The 15,136-nt window shown below is 46.6% G+C and overlaps 1 protein-coding gene across 1 annotated transcript in view; it reads right to left on the bottom strand.

Moving 5' to 3' along the window:
- The window catches only part of LOC308620757 (forkhead-associated domain-containing protein 1-like), a gene marked incomplete at both ends in the record, with an annotated part of 109,292 nt that overhangs the window by 73,353 nt on the left and 20,803 nt on the right, over window positions 1–15,136 (bottom strand). Inside the window, one exon of the mRNA XM_081240669.1 lies at window positions 14,292–14,498. Within this exon, the coding sequence (XP_081096795.1) occupies window positions 14,292–14,498 (207 nt within the window). The remainder of the gene's footprint in view (window positions 1–14,291; window positions 14,499–15,136) is intronic.

Raw genomic sequence — 15,136 nt, 5'->3', positions numbered from 1 at the left:
CGGGTAGTGTGGAGGAATTCCCTTTTGTGCTGGGATGCTCAGGTAGATGTGCCTCACTGCCCACTAACTGCCAGGGTGCTAAAGGGAGTGCTCATATCTCATGCCTCAAGTGGTTCACTGCCGTAGTGGACAGGCCGCAACCCACCTGGCTCTTCTGGAAATTCCAGGAATCTCCCTCCCAATCTGTCGGCCCATTGCTGTGGGTGGGGCTAAGCAATCAACCAATCACACTCCCTGGACATACTGATTGGTTCAGTGGTGGGGCAAGTGATGCAATCAGAGACAAGGAGACCCAAGAAGACTTGGCTGGACACCAGGATCTGGAGTGACCTGGTGGGACTTCAGAATGCAGCCAGCATGAGGGAGTGGAGCCCAGACATGGAGAGAGGGAAGCTGTTTATTTATTTTTCAAATTGTGGTAAATAACCTGCAACATAAAATTTATCATCTTAGCCATTCTAAAGTATACAGTTCAGTGGTGTTAAGTATAGTCACATTTCTGTGAGATGGATCTCCAGAACTTTTTCGTCTTGCAAAATGTAAACTCTATTAACCATTAGACAACAACTCCCCATTCCCTCCGCCACCCAGCCCGTGGTGACCAACATTCTGTCTCTATGAATTGGACTACTCTAAGTACCAAGTACCTCAAATAAGTGAAATCACATGGTACCTGTCTTTTTGTGACTGGCGTATTTCACTTAGCATAAGGCCTTCAAGGTTCATCCATGTTGTAACATGTCAGAATTTCCTTCTTTTATTTTATTATTTGTGTGTGTGTGTGGTAGGCGGGCCTCTCACTGCTGTGGCCTCTCTCGTTGTGGAGCACAGGCTCTGGAGGCACAGGCTCAGCAGCCATGGCTCATGGGCCTGGCCGCTCCGCGGCATGCGGGATCCTCCCGGACTGGGGCATGAACCCCTGTCCCCTGCATCGGCAGGCGGGCTCTCAACCACTGCGCCACCAGGGAAGCCCTTCCTTCATTTTTAAGGCTAAATAATATTCCACCATACAGTTTAGAGTGTATTTTTTTTTATCCATTAAGCGTCATGGGCACTTGGGTGGTTTCTACCTCATGGCTATTATAACTATGCTGCTGTGAACATGGTGGGGAAAATAAGGAAGCTGGTTTTGAGCACTGGCTGGGGTGCTACCCTGAAGTGCTCCATCCCTGAGGCTGGCTAGAGCTGGTTTCTGTCGCTTGCAGCACACAGAGCCCGAACGATAGGGCCCCTAGTGGGAAGGAGCCAAAGATGTATAAACGCAGCAGAGACTCCAAGCTCTTCGGGTTTAAAAATTTAAAAATAAAGGTTTTTTTTTTTTTTTCTCTGAAGCATGTTGGTTGAGGGTAGCTTTAGTTGGATGGTTAAAGTTGGTTTTCTCTAGTTTCCCGGCTTGCTTTATCAAAGGGAAGGTCAAGGTTTTCTCAGAAATTGCTGCTGGCAACTACAACGATACAGGCAGGGAGAAAAGCAAACATAAGAAGAAGACTCACATTAAAAGCTAGCTCTGGGCTGTACAGGAAGCATGGGGTCAAGGTCAGTTATCAACAAGTTTGTTTTTATTATTTATTTATTTTAGATTTAATTCTATTTATTTTTGTCTGTGTTGGGTTTTCGTTGCTACGTGCAGGCTTTCTTTAGTTGCGGCGAGCGGGGGGCTACTCTTGTTGTGGTGCGCAGGCTTCTCCTTGTGGTGGCTTCTCTTGTTTCGGAGTGTGGGCTCTAGGCGCATGGGCTGCAGTAGCTGGGGCACATGGGCTCAGCAGTTGTGGCACGTGGGCTCTAGAGCCCAGGCTCAGTAGTTGTGGCGCATGGGCTTAGTTCCTCCACGACATATGGGATCTTCCCAGACCAGGGCTCGAACCTGTGTCCCCTGCACTGGCAGGTGGATTCTTATCCACTGTGTCACCAGGGAAGTCTTCAAGTCTGTTTTTAGAAACTTTAGTTTAAAAATACATGCTAATGCCTTTTCTCTTTCTTTGTGTCTGTTCTCTGACCATATGGTATGTTGCCATGGTTGGGTTTTTTGTTTTGTTTTTGAGGTAGCATATGTGATACTCCTGATTTCTTTTCCATACTACCTTTAAAATAGCAGGTTGGGGCTTCCCTGGTGGTGCAGTGGTTGAGAGTCCGCCTGCCGATGTAGGGAACACGGGTTCGTGCCCTGGTCCGGGAAGATCCCACATGCCACAGAGCGGCTAGGCCCGTGAGACATGGCCGCTGAACCTGCGTGTCTGGAGCCTGTGCTCCGCAACGGGAGAGGCCACAACAGTGAGAGGCCCGTGTACCGAAAAAAAAAAAAAAAGCAGGTTGTCAACCACCTGGATTAACCATGACCACATCCACGGCTGAATTTATATTAGCTTTAATAAACACAGGTCAATGATTTACTCAAGAAATCACTATCCATTTTTTTTCAGATTATCTATTTGTTCTTTGTGTTATTTCCCCAATATCTGCTTCTAACCCTGAAAAGAGTGTAAGTTGAATGGGACACCCTAAAAAAAATTCGAAGTAGTTTGCACATCGAGTGCCTACAGTACACATGAATTCTGCCAGGAAGCCCTGGAGCCTGCAGAGAAGGTGGAAACTTAGACCTTGCCCTTGGAGAGCTTGTTATGTGCTCTGCCATTTGTAAGTAATTGTGGACAATACAACGACTATGAGCCACTGTGTAGAGAAGCCACAGATGTGCCACAGACTGTGCTGGGCACTTAATGCATGTGGTCTCATCTGATCTCCAGAATAATCTTGCAGGAGGCATTTTACCCCTCATTGTGTGGATTAAGAAACTGAAGCTCAGAGAGGTTAAATGACTTGCCCAACGTCTCACGGCCAGGAAGTGGTGACACAATTTGACTCCAATACCTGTGCTCTTAGGACTTCTAGGTTACTCGAAGTCATGATTTATTACTTGCTTTCCATACTCACAAACGGATCTTAGACGACTGGTTAGTGAATGATAGGATATTTTCCAAGTTAAAAAAAGGAAATGAACATTAGATGGTGTGAAAAAACACAAGACATCGCATGGGCTACTTAGAAATGGGATTTTCTAGGAACACTGACAACTGTCTTATGGAAGTGTTATTCTTTCTGCTACATGCCACGCCCTGGAAGCAGCTCAGAGGACCCCAGCCTCCATCCGGGAAGACCTGTGGTATGTTCACTGCTGTACCAGAGGAGTGCTGGGGCCTGCTGGTACCCGCCCACGAGAACTGATTGTTAAATGTCCAGGAATTTTGCCAACTGGTTGAGAAACACAGCCATTAATAAGAATTAACTTACATAAATTTACAATTAAATTATATCAGAAACAATTGGTATACAAACTTAAAAGTCACCCCTTCCTAATTATTTTACTCTATTTTATTATTACCTATGCTCTTGAGGTTATTTCACTCTACTATATGTTTCTGTTGGAAATGTTACATAGTAATGTGTTACCACACCTCTCTTTCCTTCTCTGTATTCAGGGATGCGTCATTGGGAGCTTGAAATTGACCGTGGAGTGCATATTACACCATAGAAATCAGGAAATGTTATAAATGAGGGCTTGGTTTTTAAAAAGTTTTATAAATAGGTTTAATAATGGTGGTTCATGTAGAGCTTGATTTTGTTTGTTTGTTTGTTTTGTTGATTGCCTAGACTTAAGACAGTAACGGAGAAAATGTTAACAATGCAGATTATACAAAAGCATGTTGTGTCTTAGCCGTTATGTTATGAATAGAGCAAAAAATTGGGGAAACGTTCTTCGAGTATTTAAAAATTATTATCTGATGCAGCAACAAAGTCACTCATGTCACTGATGAACATGTGAAGTTCTAACGTCTTTCTTTTTTCACTTGTATTATTCATAAATCCAAAATATCCAAAAATACCCATCAGTGCTCAGGTTGGGAACTCTCTCATTCGTCAACTGCAATGAGAAATTGGCTATGGATACAAGAGTTCACCTAAAGTCAATGAAAGCATTCTGTGAGACTCAGCTGGCTATATAGAATTTACAAGAAAGAGTACTGTATATTTTGTTACATGGATAGACTGTGCTACACATTCTTTATATCAGTAAACCTTATGCTGTGCATCCATGTACTTTACTTTTTCCAGAGAGCTGGTCATTAAATATTTACCAGCCAATTGCTGGCTGTGCTGGCACCCAGCAGAGTGCCTGCTACTCATGGTAGATGTTCGCTGACTGAGCTGAACAGTTGGCAAATGGAGTGTAAATAAAAAGCACTTTGATTCTGGGGCTGGGATGGGGAAAACACATGCTAAGCCTGGTGCATCTTGTAACAGCAGAGAGTAAGCAAGTGCCCAAAACGAAAAGGTGGGGAGATGCTCAAGGACACAGCAAGCAATCTGAAAGAGCTCCCAGTGGCCAAGGCTGGAAGAATTTGAGCGATGAACAAGTTAATGAGTATTGGATTATAATTCAAAGTGTAAAATCAGTATACATGGATCCATACTGACATAGATACATTAGTGAGTAAATACATAAAGGAGGGAGAAGAGACCGGCTTCCTTACAGAAGAATTTAACATACATAGATGTGGAGCTTAATTCCCATGGTCTGGAAGGGCCTGGGGGGTAGGGGTGATGGTGGCGAGCAGGGACACTGACCGCAGCATGGAGGAGCCATGGACCTGGAAAGACAGAATGGAGACTAGAAAACATGGCCAGTAGATCTCAGAAGCCAGGAGAGGGTGCTACTTGGTGCCAGGACAAATGGCCTTTATCTCAACAGCTACCGGGGTGTCACCGTAACTCAGAGACGGGTAATAATTCTATGTCCCCAAGAAAAGGGTAAATCATGTACGGGGCTTCAGTGTGAGAAATCAGGGTTATACATTTAGAACACAGAACCGCCAAGTTATACATCATTTTTAGGTTTTGGAACTTAAAAGAATTAAGTCCCTTTGAGCTGTTCAGAAAAGCCATTCGTTTGGGTTTTTCCCAGCTGTGTTAAAGGAGATCTGGCCCATCTAATTTTCCCATTTTCTTGTAAATCTTCAATCTTACGGTTTTTCCTTTCCTTTCAAGTTCTAATCAGCTTCCTGGTCAGTCCATAAAATGGGAAATAGAATCTAATGAGAAAACAGCCGGATTTTTGCAAATAGCTTTTGCTACCCCTAGACTTGGCCTGCTTCAATTGGGTCTTGCCAGATAGAGAGACGGAATGAATGAATGAATGAATGATCATCAACTAAGTTCAGAGAAGGAGCAACGTGGTTCTGATTTGGTAACAAAGGGTGTGGTCTGCCAGAGGAAGCAGGACGCGGCCCGGTTCCTGACCGAGTCTGGGTTCTGTCTCAGCAGGATGCTAAGGGTTCAGCCCGCGCTCCCGTCTCCACCTCCCCCGATGTCATCTGCATCGCCTGTAGACATCTGGTGACAACACAGCCTCAGGGGTCCTTTTGTGTGAGTTTCTGCTGCAGAGGCCGAGCCTGAGGCTGTCTGCTGCCCCGTGCCCTCCACTTCACTGGTCTCGGGAAATCGCCTTTGATATGAAACACCCAGCCTCAGGAGTTCTCATCACATAAGTAAGTCCCCACGGGACCTGTAAGAGCACAGGGTAGAGGAAATCCTACAAGGTCAGGTAGGAGATGACAAAGCTTGACCAGAAAGAGGCTTTGTTCTGAAGGGCACCATACTCTCTGGTCATTCACTCAGTTGCCGGCTTCTCAACCCCCGGTACAGTAAAGCCACATCCCCCTCAACAACGGGCCCAATTCAGAGGTCCCAGGAACGTGGAAACACCACCCTTCTTGGGGATGGACAACTAAGGCCCAGACTCTGAGCTTCTCATCACACCAGTTCACCACAGGAGAGAAATGAGCAACTCTGCTTCCTTGGAGACTGGCCTGGGACTTTTCCAATGGAAAAGTGGATTATTCATCATTTTCCTCCCCCCAGATCCCTAGTGGCAAATCCCGTTAGGAAGGCTCCACTTAGGCAATAGGAATGCTTCCTAATGTCATGGACATCTTCTTTGTTTTTGCCTCCCCCGCATCCATTTCTTCCATCTTCTGGATGTGCACCTTAATTTTTTTGCAGGGAAGACACCCTTTCCCTGACAATCCTGAGTCCATAGAACTCTGACCCTTCCACCCCAGGGGTGAGACCATAACCCAGGTCTGGCCAATCAGAGCATTCCTGGCCCCTGGCCTCAGTGATTGGTTCAGGGGAAGCCACGTGATCCAAGCCACTGTCAATGAAGATGCTGGCTCTATCCCTGGAACTGCTACTTTGTAGGGTGCTGGGGCTGCTGGTGGCCACTTTCCTACAGGTGAGGCAAGAGTCTATCTGAGATTGGGAAGCTAACAGGGAAGAAAGAGTCAGATTCCTGACCATGATTTGGGCGCCTGGATCCAGCTGGGCCTAAGCTGCAGCTTTTGGCCTTTTCAGTTCCATGAGCTTTTTTTTTTTTTTTTTTTTTTTTTTTTGCCTAGGCTAGTTTTAGTTGGTTTTCTGACACTTGCAAACAATCAAATTTCCTGGACAGTATGCTTATTGAGACTTTAGCATAAGCATCACTATGTACTCAGAGTGAAAGTTGTTTTAAAGGTTATGACATGCTCAAATAAAACCCACCAGACTGTCATCATGCACCAAATTTACCTTTCAACTTATAAAAGTAAAGCAGCATCTCCAGAGAAGAATGATTTAAGACCAAGGAACCAATCATAAGACAAGTAGTAAAACGCTGCTTAGAGAAACTTTGATAGATAAATAGTTCTCTAGCTACAGCAGGCTTCAGACTACAAACCCCAAATTTCTGCTTCAAAAGTGACTCAGGGAAGACATTCCATAGTTTCATTTATTTTGTTTTTTGGCCTCGCCGTGCACTTGTGGGATCTTAGTTACCTGACCGGGAATTGAACCCAGGCCCTCAGCAGTGAGAGCACTGAGAGCACTGAGTCCTAACCACTGGACCACCAGGGAATTCCCAACAGTCCACAGTTTTAAAAGAAAACTTTCCAGTTGAAGAAACAGGTAAAATTTATAATATGCATCTGTTGTATATATAATATGTTAATGTCTAGTACATTTATCAGATCCATGTCAATGTAATTATATTATTACTATATTTGCAAATGCATATATATGTGTATGTATATTTAGAACCACATATTTCCAGCTCTTTTTTAAAGAGGTATTGAAAAGCCTGTTCAAAATTTAGTTTTCCAGCTTGTCTGTTTTTTCTTATTCCTCAGTAAACTTAAGCAATTAACCAGCACATTTCCTGGCACACAGTAAGGCTCAATCTGAGTGAGTTCTTTCTCCCCAGCTCCCCCCTCTATTTTAAGTTCTTCTTTTAGAAACCAAGTCAAATGAAAGAGGCAGGACTGCATAGTGTTACAGGCAGAGGCTGGTCAACGTTTTCTGTAGAGCCAGACAGTAAGCATTTCCAGCCCTGTGGGCCATAGGATCTGCCCAGCTTACTCTGCCATTGTAGCCGACAACACAGGCAATACTGAAATGAATGGGATGGCTGTGTTCCCAGGAAACTTTACAGAAACAGGCGATGGACCGCACTTGGCCCTGGGCCATAACGTGCCGACCTCAGGTTAAGACCTTGGGATCCGGCGTCACACAGACTCTGGTCCGGCTCCCGGCTCTGCTCCGTCTCTGGGACCCTGACGAGTGTGTCATTTCTGTGCCTTGTCTGTAAGACACAGGGATACCAACAGCCATTTCTTAGTCTGTGAGAAGTGGGTGAGATAGTGCATGTGAAATGCTGGGAACACGTCCTGGTCCATAATAAATGAGCATAAAACATTAGCCACCAGGTGTGATCACCATCGTCAAAAAAGGAGAAGAAAGGGCGCAACTGAATTTGTCCAGGAACGGCAGCAATATCCCTGGTAAAGAGTTAGTGGGTAGACTTCCCTGGGGGTGCAGTGGTTAAGAATCCGCCTGCCAATGCAGGGGACAGGGATTCGAGCCCTGGTCCAGGAAGATCCCACATGCCGCGGAGCAACTAAGCCCATGGGCCACAACTACTGAGCCTGTGCTCTAGAGCCCGCGTGCCACAACTACTGAGCCCGCATGCCACAACTACTGAAGCCCACGCACCTAGAGCCCATGCTCCGCAACAAGAGAAGCCACCGCAAAGAGAAACTCGCGCACTGCAAAGAAGGGTAGCCACCACTCGCTGCAACTAGAGAAAGCCCGCGCGCATCAACAAAGACCCAACGCAGCCAAAAATAAATAAATAAAATAAATAAAATAATTAAAGAAAAAAAGTTAGTGGAGCCAGGGACTTCCCTGGCCGTCCAGTGGTTAAGACTCCACGCTTCCAATGCAGGGGGTGCAGGTTTGATCCCCGGTTGAGGAACTAAGATCCTGCATTGGTGTAGCCAAAAAAAAAGTTAGTGGAGCCAAACAAGCAAGGAAGCCAGATAACTGAAAATGCAGTTTCTCCTATTATCAGTGGCTTTCGTTTTTACCCACATAATGAATCATCCCCTGTCAGCGTGTGAAATTGCAGGTTGGACTGGGAATTGCAAGACCTTCCTTAACCGCTGGGCAGTGAAGGACCTGCCTCGGCTCTCACGGCCCCACGATGCTTCGTGCTATTAGGAAAAGGCTCCAAGGGACTCAGGAGAGCCGGCTTTTAATCCTGCCTCTGGATCTATATGATTGATGCCTAACCTTGGGGAAGTCACTGAAACTCTCTGAGCCTCAGTTTATGCCATGATAGGGGTGGTCCCAGGGACCTCTATAAAAACAACTGAAGGGGGAAAGGGGACCTGGGATTAATGAGTAGCTCCTTGGCAGAAATTGGAAATTGAAGCTCAGAAAGGTAAAGCTAGTTGCAGCTGGCATTTCAACTTGGGTCCATCCAACTCCAAAGCCCTTGCTTTCTCGATTGTGTTCTGCAGAGCTTCCCCATTAAAGCAGCAAGGAATATTGGCCGACAGAGGGCGCTCTTCTCGCAAGACAGGACGTCATGACATTGCAGGGACAGAAGACAGTATCCAGGAGCCACGTGGGAGAGTCTGGCTGGACTGGGAACAGGGCAGAGCAGGCTACAGGGAAGGCCAGACACAGGCAGTCATGGGGATGGGGCTGCCGACAAGGAGCTGTCGACCCCCTCATGGAACAACTCGGCACGTCATTTGTGGCGCCTGGCTTCCTTTTTCATTCTGGCCATTTCCATCAGTTTTGCCGTATTTCAGAACAGAGAAAGACATGATTGATACATACGGGTGACGTGGGTTTCCTTACTCAGCTGCCTTGTAAGAACGGCGCCACTGTGACTAGCACAGCTTGTTTCCACACCTCCTTTCCCAGAGCTCAGAAAGCACGAGTAAAGGCAACAACCAACAAAACCCACAACACGGCGGCACACCTGACTCTGGGACTTCAATTTCCCACGCCTGGTGCCAAGACTCTATGGGATTAATCAACGGTTGCTTCAGGGCATTGCAGATGGCCCTGCGGGTTATGTCCTGCACAGTTTCAGTGGGCGCCATCCACATGGACTACGTTGTGAATGGTGACCCTGGAGTTGTGCAATATGGCAGCCCTAGGTTATACTTTGATGAGAGAGCTATAATTTACAAAGTATGGTCCTGGGGGCTTCCCTGGTGGCGCAGTGGTTGAGAGTCCACCTGCCGATGCAGGGGACACGGGTTTGGGCCCCGGTCCGGGAAGATCCCACATGCCGCGGAGCGGCTGGGCCTGTGAGCCATGGCCGCTGAGCCTGCACGTCCGGAGCCTGTGCTCTGCAACGGGAGAGGCCACAACAGTGAGAGGCCCGCGACCACAAAAAAAAAAAAAAAGGATGGTCCTGGGCACCTGGCTGCCAATGCACTTTGTCAAACAAGAGTTTTTCTTTATATTTTTCCATCTTGTATGTTATTCTATGGGTAATTTATCTGCAAATGTATTTATCTGCTAGCGGGGGCAGGTCTTGGGAGGTTTCCCTGTCCATAAGGACACTTACAAAGGAGGCATCTTGGCTGCTCCATGCTGGTTTGCTTGACTCTAAAGCTGAGGGTTATCATGTGCTTATTAGGTGCCAGACGCTGGACTAAGCAATTTACGCACTTTGCCCACTTAATACCACAGTCACTCAAGGTGGTAGGAACTATTGTTACAGGAGTGGGGACCGAGGCCCTGAGAGGTAGATGATTTGGGCACGTCCAGTATAAAAGTCGGTCAAGAGCAGGGCTGGGATGGCGCTGGAGTCAGCCTGACCTCAGGGCACGTGCTCTAACCACTGAGACAACTGCAAACACATCTGGATTCCTAACCGCCCGCACCTCACCCGCCTCCCCCAATAAAATGCCGTCACACCCTCCTCTACTGGTTAGGGTCACCACAAAGCCTGAAATAAATGCTTTCATTTGGGAACTCTTTGTCGGGAGAAGAACAGTTCTCATCATACTGAATCTGTATGATATCAGGGCAGTCCTCCGTGGAAACTCCATCCAAGGAGGAAACACAGCGCCCTCACCAGGGACCCCAAAATCAATTGGAAACAAGAATAGGCCGGAAGCAAGACGGCCACGAATTTTTTAGAAAAACTGGGCTTCAAAATATTTGATGAGCGATGCTCTTCAATACCTCTCCCTTTTCCCCTCCTCCTTTCTCTTCTTTTAAATAGCCAGCAGCTTGGGGTCATCAGGAAGTGGAATTTGTAGGAAGGTGTCAGTCAGTCCACAGGCCGCCCTCACACGGACGCTGCAAAGGACCCCTCCATGAATATGAGCATCATGGATGGAAGCTCCTCAAGCTGGGGACGCCCCGGCAGAGAGCACTTTTGAGAAGATGGGGCTGTGGAGAGTCCTGCAAAGTGCCCTGGGCACAGGCCAGGGGAACACTTGTGCAGCTACCTGCAGTCAACCGAGGAATGAAGCAAGGTGCAAGTGCGTGTAGGAATAAGAATTGAAAAACTCCGTGCATATTCGAGTGACCGTGAGAGTATGCTTTCCTCGGTGTGAAAACCAGTCAAGGCTACTGCTCCAGCTAGCATCAGACTAAATGGTTTTCTCCCCTCCTTTTTCCGCAAGTGGGGATAGTGTTTAATTTGCACTGACTAGCTGTGTGGCCCTGGGGAAATTACTTAACCTCTCTAAGTTTCGGATTCCTTGTCTGTCAAATGGGGATCATGGGAGAACCCATCTCATAAGTTGCTGTGAGCGTGAAATAAGGGAGAGCAGGTGAATTGCTTAGTACAGTGCTGTTCACGTCAGTGATTCCTCCTGCTGCTCTCCTGGTTTCTCTTCTTACAAAGCATCTTCTTCCGTCTTATCTACTCAAGGTTACAGGTCGTCATCACTTTTTCCCACAATTATATAAGAAGCACCTTGTAAAATAAAGTCCCCATTCCATAGTTGTACACCCGTGTGCATAACAAACTTACTCAAAATGGCCAAAAGGTGGAAGCAACCCAAGTGGCCATGGATGGATGAACAGGTAAACAAAATGTGGTGAATCCATACAATGAAACATTCAACTGGAATGAACCATGAGGATATCATACTAAGTGAAATAAGATGGTCACAAAAGGACAAACAATGTAAGATACCATTTATATGAGGAACCTAGAATAGTCCAATTCACAGACACAGAAAGCATGGTGGGAGGGGAGGAAGGAAGCAGGGGGTTTGATGTGATGGGCATAGAGTTTCAGTTTGGGAAGATGAACAAAGTTCTGAAGATGGATGGGGGTGATGGCTGCACAACAGTGTGAATAGATTTAATGCCACTGTGAACTGTACACTGAAACATGGTTAAGATGGTAAATTTTATGTGTATTTTACCATAATTTTGAAAATTAAAAGTTAAAAACAAACCCCAAAATGAAATACCTCCAAGGTTTCTCCGAGGTTTGAGGTGATAGAAATGGAGGAAAATGTTCTGAGAGCAGGTTGTGGTGATGGCTGCACAACTCCATCAATATATTCAAATTGACTGAATTGGACACTTCAAATGGGTGAAGTTTCTGTTATGTAAATTGTACTTCAGTGAAGCTGTTAAGAGCAAGCAAGCAAACAAACACATGCTGTGATCCGGAGGAAACTTTGGAGCATGAAGGAGCTGTTCACTGTCTTGATTGTGGCTATGGTTTCACAGGTGTACCCATATGTCAAAGCCCATCCACTTACAGACTTTAAACATGTGCTGTTTATTGCATGTCAATTATATCTTAATAAAGCTGTGTTTTAAAAAGGCAGAAGAGTATTCCATATATAACGAACTCCTTATAATATATTAAACTCCTTAGAATATATTAAACAATATAATTTATTAAACAATGCCCCCTTTGGATGGAAATTTAGGTTTCAAATTTTATGCCCCTATCAATAATAGTTCAATAAATATCTTTGTAGGAAAAAAGAAGAAAAAAATGCAGATATTGTTTGCTGCTCCCCCTCTTCTTCTCCCCACGGGCAAGCCACAACGTCAGAATTTCCCAGGGAGGGGGCCTGGGAACCTGTAATTTGACTGAACATTCCTGAAAAATTCTTGGAATCAGACATGTTGGGGCACATTGAATCAAACTTCATGAACTTGGATTTTCAGGCTTGGCAGTGTGAAATCCCCTTTTCTTTGATCCCTAAAAAATTCTGTAAGTGTTCCATACAAATGATTCTAAATTTCGGTTTCCCTCCTATTGGCGGTGCATCAGAATCATCAGGGAGCTTGTGAGAATGCATATTCCCAGGCCCTACTCCCAGGGAGGATGTGTATGGTTGCCAGATTTCGCATAAATAAAGAAATGAATAACTCAATATATAATAAACTATAGGGTGTCTGTTAAATCTGAATTTCAGATAAACACCAAATAATTTTTTTAGCATAAGGGGTTCCTTGCAATAGTTGGGCCACACCTGTACATAAAAATTATTTGTTGCTTATCTGAAATTCAGATTTAACTGGGTGTCCTGTATTTCATCTGGGAATCCTAAGTATGAGTCCTCAGGCCTGGGGTGAAGCCCAGATCTGCACTGTTGGTCTGCTCCCCACGTGCTTCGGACGAGGGGGATCCTTAGAACCCATGTTGAGAACCCCTGATCAGGTCAACACCTTCTGGGTCAGGAGCCCCTCCTCAGGGCGGCCAGTGGATCCCGCATCCCACAAGTGAGCACACTTTAATGTTGGTCCAAGGAGGAAAAGGGGGCTGAGAAGCAGAGAAAACTGTCCCAGGTTTTCAAAGCCAAACGTGGTAGATACGGTGTCACGGGCCCTGCAGCCTGAGGGACGGTGCTCATCTTCTCTGAGTGAGTATTTAAGGCTGCCTAGTGGACCCACACCCCAGGATTCTGTCTAGATTCTCTAAACTTTATTTATTTATACCCAGCCTCGTCCTAGAAAGGACTTTAAGCCTCGGAGGTCTCAGTCCATGCAGGGTTCTTGGTGCTGGGGAGTGAGGTTAACATGCCGTCTCTCTGGGACACACACGACAGGTATTAATTGTGTGCTCACCACGAATGGGCATTATTCTGGGAGGTTTACAATGATAACCATCTCATTGAGCCCTCGAGATAAGCCTGCCAGGTCATTGCTGTCGTTGGCCCCATGTTGTAGATGAGGAAACCGAGGTTCCGAGGGGTCCAATGGTTTGTGCAAGAGCGCACCGAGTAGGCCAGTGGCGGAGCTGGGGTTCTGACCCAGGACTGTGTTGCTAACCAGCCCCCATCCTGCCTCCCTACTGAACCAGATACTTCTTGTCACTGAGCTTTGCTGGGCGAATTTTGGCTTACGTTCCGCTTAACCTGGGGCCATACTTTAGGTCCTGATCCCGGGAACATTTCTGATCCGGTGTGATAACAGCTGGCAGGCCTTGAGCGTCTACTCTGGCCAGAGACTTTGACTTTTTATACATAGATACTCTCTCAACGCCCTGCACCGCTGAGAAGACCCAGACCCAGGCACACAGAGAAGCCTGGCCGAGGTCACAAAGCTAGGAAGTTGCAGAGCACTGATCTGCCTAAAAAGGAAGCATCCATCTCTGCATCTTCAAAAGCACACACTTGCTTTCCACCTCCCCTCGCCAAGCTTCACTTTTCAGGAAAACGCTCTCGCTCCGGGCTGGTCGCTAGGCAACCCTTGCATGTAATTCCACGAAATGCCCAGAAGAGGGCGCGAGGACTCGCTCTCCCCGGGCACCCACGCGATGGGGCTGAACTTCGCAGAATCGCGAAAGGAAGAGTGACGCGCTCCAGACGAACTCCACCTGTGGCCGTACCCGAGCCCTAGGCTGCACGGAAGGTGACACAACACGGCACCTCTGCACCCCACCCCACCCCACCCCCGCAGGGGCCTGGACTCACCGAGGCTGGGTTTTTGATGACCAGTTCGTAGGTCAGCCCTCTGGACCCAAACCTCAGGATGTCTCCGGGTAGGAGCTTCACAGCCACGTTCTGAATGTGGCACTCACTGACGAACGTGCCGTTGCAGGAATTGAAGTCGTGGAGAACAAAGCTGCTTTCGGCCTCATTATATTCAATGAGTGCGTGATGGTTGTCGACGTCTGCAGACTGAAATGCAGAAGGGGGACAGTCAGAGCCAGCAATAACAGGAATAACAAGGAATAACTAGTGCCACTGACACTGGGGGCCCCAATGTGCTAACCACTTCATCTGGCTGGACAGTCACTGCAATCCTCATTTTAAGAGGCGGATGCTGAGGGTCAGAGAGGTTAAGTGACTTGCCTAAGGCCACACAGCTAGTGAGTGGAGGGTCACCAGACCCTGACAGCAGACCCAGACTAGATGCCCAGTTTTGGGGTAGGGCGTCAGGCAACACAGAGGCAAGAGGGAACTCGGGGGGAATTGGCCAGGAATTGGCCACTTGATAGTTCTCTGATCCCATGCAAGGATCCTTTTGGTTGTCCCGAGTGGCAAGACAGCAGAAATGGCCCAACACAAACCAGAAAGGTCAGTTGGCAAGTGACAACTGTCCATTTACTGCAAGTGTTAAAGTTAAGGGGAGGTTTTGTAATAATTGTTGTTTGTTCTATTCATTTTTAAAATAACATGTTTTTTGTAATAATGCAGAAAATGAGAACTAGAGAAAAACACAAAGAAGACATTAAAATCACTTAGACTCCCGTCCCCCAGAGGCAGGCACCGAGAACACGGTGGTTCACATCCTTCCAGTCTTTTCTCTATGCTTA

Source organism: Mesoplodon bidens (assembly GCF_964165515.1).
Source record: "Mesoplodon bidens genome assembly, chromosome: 7".
Lineage (NCBI taxonomy): Eukaryota > Metazoa > Chordata > Mammalia > Artiodactyla > Ziphiidae > Mesoplodon > Mesoplodon bidens.
The sequence above is the reverse complement of the archived record's forward strand: the minus strand, read 5'-3'. Positions and strand labels throughout refer to the sequence as shown.